The sequence below is a fragment of the Oryx dammah genome, unplaced genomic scaffold, assembly GCF_014754425.2.
Source record: "Oryx dammah isolate SB20612 unplaced genomic scaffold, SCBI_Odam_1.1 HiC_scaffold_25, whole genome shotgun sequence".
NCBI lineage: Eukaryota > Metazoa > Chordata > Mammalia > Artiodactyla > Bovidae > Oryx > Oryx dammah.
In genome coordinates, this window is record NW_024070209.1 from 66,481,719 (window position 1) to 66,490,321 (window position 8,603).

Here is an 8,603-nt window from a genome sequence, read left to right on the forward strand (position 1 = left end):
ACAGGACCAACCATGTGATCTGGGGTTTGGATGAAGAACTGGACCAGTCTGCTCTCCAATCTAATCTTGTGGTTACAATTCATCTCTTTTGGTTTCATAAGGTTTTTCTCAACCACCTCCACTAATAGTAAAGAACTTCTCTGGAACTGGGAAACAGAAATGGTAAACACTGATTTTGTATCAGGACCATTTTGTGAGATCTACTATTTGCAGTCCTTCCTTAACTGTTAATGTCACGGGCACGCCAGCCCACAAAGCCTTGTTCTTTGCCGCGTTTGCCTTAGTAACCAGTGGAGGTATTTGAGCAAAAGGGAAATATTAGAAGTAGTTAAAGAAAAGTGATAGCAGTGATTACATAAATTTGCCTTTTCCCCCCTAATGGTATTCAGATTATGATTAATTTCCCAGAATCTTTTACCATGGTAGTAGTTGAGAGATCCAAGACTATATAAACCAGACTTAGAAAGTAAATAGGACATGAAAATTCTTTCATGCGTGCAGTTGCCTAAGTTCTGAGAAAGAGGCAATATGAAACACCTTGTAAGTATTTTTTCTGGTTTTGAATATAGGTAACTATGTTTTCAGAGCCAGAATAGCCAGGGAGTAGTTCCTTTTTCCCATCAACTCTTCAAATTAACCCTAAATAGAACTTCCAAATATTAACTTGGCACATAACCTCCCTGTTGATAAGCCTCTCTTTTTTTTTTAGAACATCAGAAAATGGGTCTGTCCCCAAAGAATTAATAGCTAGTTTCTTAAAAGGTCAACTATCTTTGGGGGTTGCGTAGATATTCATATTTTAGGGTCTTTTCTTCTAGATTCATCTTATTTATAAATTTCTGGCAAAGAAAGTTTCAGGTGTATTTAACACATGGCACTAATTCTAAGAATCATTTAATAGAATGTTACTGCTGGTCTGCATCACATGTTTTTCCTTGGTTAACCTCATTGCATTGTGGTTATTATTCAGAGAGTAACTGTTGTCTTTTTCTTTGAAGATGTATCTCACATTCATGGTGTCATCACATGCATAATACTGCATAGAATATTGTGGGGAAGGGGAGGAGGGGTTTCCTGTCAATTTCGGCTTATGTTGTAAGTGCTCTTGAGCTGAGTGAGCCTTGAGCTGTGAGGTGTAGGGAAAGATTCTCTGCTATATTTATCTTAGCCAGTTCCCGTCCTTCTAATTCTCTTTCACTTACTTTCTGGTGTCTGAAATGCCTCCAGTAGGTTAGGCAGATCACACCAAGAGCAAACGATTCAATGCAAATATCTCAAGAACTACTCACCCTTGAGTCAAATCTATTTCAAAATAAGGTGTAAACAAGGGATGCATAATCTTTATGCTCAGGCAAGATGGAAGAAACTGGAGGAGAGGAAATTGGAAGGACATCAGATTCCAGACGGGACAGAGAGGGGGTCCCCACTGGTTGGGAAGAAAGAAGGAGGTAGAGAAAGGAAGACAGGAGACCTGAATTATCACTTATTTTACGACTTGACTTAAGATGGCCCTGCACTATGGGCAGATCGGGTGCTTGGTCAGGTTGCCTAATCTTTAGCTCAGTGATTAACAGTAGATGTAGCGCAAAACAAAAGGTATCTTTGAATGAACGATAAAGCTTTCCTTCTTGAGTAGCCAGTATATCCCATATCGAACACATGGAATGAGAGTCTCCTGATTCATTTAGGGCCTCTAGGGCAAGAGACCCTAGGAACGTTACAGATCTTTTAAGAAGGCTCCAACCCTGGGGTTACTCTGAACCCCAGGCCCTGGGCTCATCTGAGGCTAAGGGAGCCAGCCCTGTACACTGACATTTGTTTCCATTTCAGATTGTGCCTTCAATCCTTATGGTCCTCTTCCTAGCTCCATCTCTGGCCCTGATGGTAAGTGAGGGTGGAGAGGGTTCAACCTGTCTGGTCCTCCTGAAGCAGAAGTACTTCAAAGGTGAAAATCTGGGGTGCCGGGTAGTGCTTACTCAGTCATGTCCGACTCCCATGGACTGTAGCCCACCAGGCTCCGCTGTCCATAGGGATTCTCAAGGCAAGAATACTGGAGAGGGTTGCCATGCCCTCCTCTAAGGGATCTTCCCAACCCAGGGATTGAGCCCAGGTGTCCTGCATTGCAGGTGGATTCTTTACCATCTGAGCCTCCAGGGAATCTGGCGTGGCCTCCGTCAAGTTTCTTGCGAGGACCCCTTTATACCTGCGAGAGATGGACAATGCAGGAACTCTGGACTTAGGACTGTTCTCTTTGCTGCCTTCTCTTCTCCAGAACATCAGTGACAACCATCCTCTGGATGGATCTGTTGGGACCCAGAGCATCCATGTCAATGCCTTTCGAGGTATGGTCAGCATCCGAGACAACAATGTTTTGAGTGAATGGGATGGAGTCTTGGACTACAAGAATGTAAGATGTAGAACACATTCATTACAATGCCAAAGAAAGCCTTGCCTGCTCCAAAATTTAGCCTCCTGCTTTTCCAGAGAGAAGAGAACCCTGTCTATACAGGCCTCCCTAAGTTTAGGATCTTGAGGGAATACATCTCTCTTGGTAAAGAACCAGCTTTCGTGCATTTGCAGTGACTTCTTTTTGAGCCAGCGACCATAAGAAGAGCTTCTGAGATCTCTAGGGATCCAGCACCCCTTTGTTTCCTCTCCCGTGTTGACTCACAGGGCTTCTGAAGGCCTCTGAAATAAGAGAGCCATTTTAAGAATCCTGATGTCCTCCAACTTGTATGTGCCATAGAGGTTCTTTGGACTTGCTCTCAGATTTTAATCAGTTTATTTCCAAAGCAGGAAAATAATTTATTTTCACTTTTAGAAATCTTGCTTCCACTTGCCCATGTAGTCAGGGATGGCAAAGCGTGACCTGGAAGAAAGAGACAGGATTGGGAAGGGAGGCTCCATGATAGAAAAGTTATATGACCAGAGACATGACGCAACCAGAGACAGGAGGCAACCAGAGACAGGATGCAGCTTTTGCATGCTTCAGTTTCCTCATCTGCAAAAGAGAATCAATGGCTGCCTTTCCTACTGCAAAGGACTCAGAAGATTAAGTGAAGGAAAAGACCACTCCCCTCACTCCCTGGATGACCCTCTGCCATTCAGCCCCTGCTGTTTGGAAGCCTCACTCCTACTTTCCCCACTCAGGACAGAATCCACAAACACAGGCTTTCTCTCTGCTCTGCCTGAACCTCCCCAGACTCTGACCTCCCCATTCTTCACCTGACCCACTCCTGATTTCCTGGAGGACACAGCTCCCAAGTCTTCTTACAGTACATGCAGGCCAGGGATTTCTAACTCTGTTTTAAGCCATAAAGACTTTTGTTCCAACAAAGATTTCGCAAAACTCCACCTGATGGAACAAGTCAGAACTCTGGCAGGTGAGGGAGATGGGCTCAGTGTCGGACTCAGTTGGAGAACCGTTGCTTTACTCCAAAGCTCAGAGAAGCCAAAGGTCAGGTCTAAGGCTACATCAGAGCAGTCAGTGACAGACCGAGGACCGGGATCTGACTCTAGAGGTCTAAGCCCAGGCTCCTCCTTGTAAACCCAGAAGGGACGCTAACTCACACACTGGCTTCACAAGCAGGCGCTGTCTCATCCGTTCATGACATCCCTCTGGAGAGAGTCTACTTTTCCTGCTTTACAGATGGGAAAGCTGGGGGTCATGGAGGCTGCTGAGGACCATGAACAGCTGTCACTGCGGCTGACCCCCTGTCCCTCCAGTCCCTGCAGTCTGTTAGTGGTATGCAGAGTACCCCAGGGGATACCCCCCATGATGCCTGCAGCAGGGCCCCATGTGCAAGGCTAGTCCTGTGGCTGACACTTTGCTCTGGTGCCCAGGGCCTGCTCTGCCAGGATGCTCCACACCACAGTCTAAAAGACAGCTTTGTGCAGCTCTGATGACAAGTAGGAGGCCCCGCTATTGTGACTAAATGAATGACAGGGTTCTGCTGTGTTGCTTTAAGGCCCTCTTGGTGGCTAAGTTGTTTAGCAAGATGGCCTGTGTCCTGGCCAAGATGGATGAAGCAGTCTTCCCAACTTTGGATGACATTGTTAAGGCCCTGGACCACCAGGTAAGTGAGATCAGTTCACTGGAGTCCCCTCCTAGTTTGGTGTTTTCCAACTCTATGTTCTGACCTCCTAAGATGATGCTGTACATGCTGGGGAGTTCAGTTCATGCTTGATCTTAATGCCCATGGAATTCCATCATCGTGCAAAGGACTCCAAGTCCAATCCATGGCCTATTTAAGTCACATCACATTAATGAAAATGAACCATTGCATTCCATGCAATGACATAATTTTGATGTATTCCAAAAGGGTATAAATATTAGAGTGAAATACTAGAGTATTTTCAGTCTCATGCCTCCTCTCCTCCCCTGCAGAGCCTCTAAGCTCATACACACATATTATCTTTGAATATGAGTTGAAAATGAGTTTAGGACTCCTGAAACTCTCTTCCTTTCTCTTAAATGACAAGGGTTGTCAGATAAATTAAAAATCAGCAGGAAGCCCTTGGGAAGTCATTGAAATCTGGCGTCATTTTGCTTAAATAACCAACCCAGCACATTTGGGCAGTGTCCCTAATGTCCATGGCAGAGGACTGCTGATTCCTGGGGAAGAAAATGCCTTTGGATCACATAAAAATAAAATAATTTATCACTTTTTAAAAAGAGAGGTAGAAAGTATTCCCCTCATCTGATTTATAACAAGTAAAAAGCATATTATAAATGAAGACCATAACTTAAAATTTATTGTATATCATTATTAGAAATGAGAATAGCACTGGAGTCCAGAAGAGCTGAGAATTCAAGGGCGAAAGGAGTACAGATTGAGTCACAGGGACACACAAACTTTTCTGGAGTAATTTCGCCACCTTGTGGTCAGATAGGATATTGCTATTAGAGCGGAAACTGAAGGGCTAGTGCAGGTTCAAGGCTATTTCCGTACATCCTCTTCCTCCTTGCTGCGCCACCTCTACCTGCTGTCTCACACTTTTGAAATGTCACATCTTCCAGACTTCAAAGCATTACCCATCTACTCACGGCCTGACCTACACTGTTTTACCCAGCCGGGTCAAGAACTTAGCCCAGTTCGGAGCACCCATCAAGGACATGTGCCGAGCGGTCCCCACTTATTTTGCCCAACAGCAAAAAGAAGGTACATGAATAACTTACCTAGAAACTCAAGACCAGAGGTGAGGCAAGAGGTGTGGAATGGTATTTAGGTCCTTGACAAATTCTAATGACACTTTTCAGGTCTATTCCATTTCTTTGCAGTTGAGTATAAAAATAATGGGGCCTGAGATGCATTTCCCCCTGGTGGTAGAGATGACTCCTGATTACTGAGAACGAGAAGCAGAGTGAACTTAGCTTTACCGAATGGTTGAGGACAGTCATTTCACCACTGAGAACTGACAGCTGGTGGACTCTCAGCTGACCCAAAGTTTCAGCCTCCCCTCCCTTCCCCCCACCCCAGCAGCACAGTGCCTGGAACCCTCCACTGGAGGCCCATTGCTCTGGAGAATCTCAGTCCTCCTCTTTGTCAGGCGGCCCAGATACCTTCAAGCAGGACTCTGACAGTTATAGACCACACTTTGGGAAAGAAATGTCTTAGTGGCTGGCATCCCTGATGGGGATACAGCGGGATCAGTGTCTGCCAGCTTGGGAAGTTACCAGATAAGAATAGAATCTCCCTGGTGCTCCAGATAGAGTCAATAACCACTTCCCATTACACTGTTGTCTGTCAATTACATCTGAGTATAAACTAACCCAGTGAACAAGGCTTCTTCATAATGAGAACTTCCAGCAGGAAAACAAAGAGAACTTGAGAGGCTGAGGGGCTAAAGAGGATGATTAAAGATCAATAAAAGAAATAGAAAAAAAGAATGTGGGACCCGTTATTGCAGCTTTGATGAGATCCACCATTTTGTTCCAAAGTCCCTGGCTAGTAAAGTTGCTTGAGCATCACACTTCATCCAGGTGTAACTCATAATATATCCACTCTACTTTAGAGTCTTCAGTGATCTTTTAAATAAAATGCTTCTCTTTCTTTTTAAAGGTACTGCACTGGCTATTGACCCAGATTCCTGTTTTGAAATCCAACTCCTGTCCCTCCTGGGACTCTCCATCTGTGGGGAGATACCTGGGCTCTGAACCTCCAGGTCGGCCACATGAGGAGCAGACCTGTATGGATGGGGCCACTGACCTGACCCCAGAGCTCAGGGGCCCACCTCTGCCAATGGAAAGCTTCTCATTTCAGGCCTGATTACCCCTATCTTTTGACCCAAGATCCAGCTTTGTGGCCTAGAAACTGAATACGCTTTCTCCCTATTCTATTGGCTTAGAACAATAAAGTTTTCTTGCCTCCCTGATCTAACATATGAACACTGCCTGCCTACACTGTCCTCTCTAAAGTTACTGGACTCCCATCCACATGCTGTCCATACCATCACATACAAATAAGGTACGAAGGAGAACATGCCTCTCCTGGAAGGCCTCATTTCTAAGGGCCTCTCTTTGGTGTGTCCCTTGAAGAATTCCTGAAGAATCTGGGACACAAAGAAAGAAAGAAGAAAAGACACCAGCCACAGCCTGACTTAAGCTTTCAGGTCTGAGGTCACATCTCCATCTCCTGCAAATTGGTGCTGTTCACTGTGGCCCAGCCTGCACAGTGAAAATCCCTGAGAGAGAGTTAACTGCATGAACAAGGCCTCTCAGACCTCTCTTTGGAACCAGTCTAAACCCCTTCATGGGAATCCCTAGTCAGCCCCACCCATAGCACCTAGAACATCCCTGACCTGCCTAAACCAGAATAAACAAGGAAAGAGTACTGGAAATACAGACATAGACATCCACCGAAGTCATGCTGGAGTTTGGAGTAAATGGGACAGGACTAGAATGGCGGGGACGGGGAGTGCTGAACCGCACGTGCGCGTGGAGTAGACGGACTGGGGTGAATTTCAGCGCTGATTTGCCGGAGGCAGAGCTGGAGCTCAGCTCCGCTCTGCATAGTCATGATGTGATGTGACTTACAGTTATGAATGGAAAGGTGATTGTATGGGAAAGGCCCAGAATAAACCTCTAGCTGGGTTTAAATAAGGTGTGGCTGGGTCAGCCAGGGTCGCTGAAACTATGCATTTGGTCACAAGCATCTTGTCAAGGATAAGGCTGGTGGAGATACGTGCACAGAGCATCCAGGCTGGAAGAATCAGATGTGACAGATTAAGTCTCGGTCAACCAGAGGCCCACAAAGCATGGTCTTGCCCTCAAGGCTTGACCTAAAGTGTCCCTGGAGTTAAGTCCGCATGGCTATCAGTCCTTCCTTGACTAGTGTATGCTTTATCCCTGACGTCTAGCCCCCAGCATCTTCAGGAGCAGTCCCTATCTGGTCCCAGGTGCCTGACTCCCTGTTACAGTTGCTGGACCCCTGCTCCCAAACCCTCAGGACTCATGATGGTGGGGACTGCTGCCTACTGACTGGTTCTGATATCTATCACACCTTCCCCTCTGGATTTCTGAGCTTCAGCTGTTTCTAAATTTCCCGTCATCTCCACACTCCACCTGATCATTATAACATCCCAGTTACTTCCAGGAGACTTTAGACATCCCACCTCCTGGCGTCCACCATGTGTCTTTCCATCTGTTACCCTCCTTACAGACACTCTGCCAGCTAGACTGCTTTCCTTCAGGAAATTCTTGGTTCAAGGCCTGCTGCTCTCCCATGTTTGGCTATCATTGACTAGGCTGGAAGAGCTCTGTACCAACTCTGAGAAACAACTAGCATAGTTCTCTAGACCAGAGATCCTAAATCTCTGGGATCTAATGCTTGATAATGCTTGATAAATTGAATTGGAACTTCACGTAATAATAACAGAAACAAGGTGCACAATAAAGGTAATTCAATTCATCTTCTGAATTGGAACTCACGTAATAATAACAGAAATAAGGTGCACAATAAAGGTAATGCACTTGAATAATCCTGAAACCATCCCCCTGACTCCGGTCTGCAGAAAAATTGCCCTCCATGAGACAAGTCCCTGGTGTCAGAAATGTTGGGGACCACTGCTCTAGACCTTACAGAACTTGTCAAGATAGATTTTGGTCCTTCAGGTCCTTCAGGCTCAATCTTCATCTTATAAAGAATCTTCCATGTGTACACCAGGATTTAGATATTTTAGGAAATGGGATCGGAAGGGGCAAAATTCCTAAATGTCGTAGACTGGGTGACTTGTAAACAACAAACATTTATTTCTCACATTTTTAGAGGGTGGGAAGTCCAAGATCAAGGCACCAGCAAATCTGGTGTCTGATAAGAGCCCACTTCCACATATGTAGACAGCTGTTTTCTCGCTGTGTCCTAACATGGTAGAAGGTAAAAGGGAGCTCTCTAGGGTCTCTTTTATAGGAGACTAATTCCACAACATTGGGGATTAGATTTCAACATATGAATTTTAGGGAGAAATAAACATTCCTGTCTACAACACCACCCTACTGATGACCATTGTTAATATTTATCCTTAATCCATCACTCAGCGAAATTCACCATATTTGAACCTCAAGCCTGTACGCCTAATCCAGACCCAAACATATTCCATGTTAT

General features: G+C 45.3%; 1 protein-coding gene across 1 annotated transcript; it reads left to right on the forward strand.

Annotated features, from left to right (window-relative positions):
* Positions 1–528: 528 nt before the first annotated feature.
* LOC120851384 (gastrokine-3-like) lies at positions 529–6,157 on the forward strand. Its single transcript, XM_040224134.1, has 6 exons — positions 529–540; positions 1,831–1,884; positions 2,273–2,407; positions 3,969–4,076; positions 5,021–5,162; positions 6,063–6,157. The coding sequence occupies exons 1-6, from the start codon at positions 529–531 to the stop codon at positions 6,155–6,157; spliced, it is 546 nt and encodes a 181-aa protein (XP_040080068.1).
* The last annotated feature ends 2,446 nt before the right edge of the window (positions 6,158–8,603 follow it).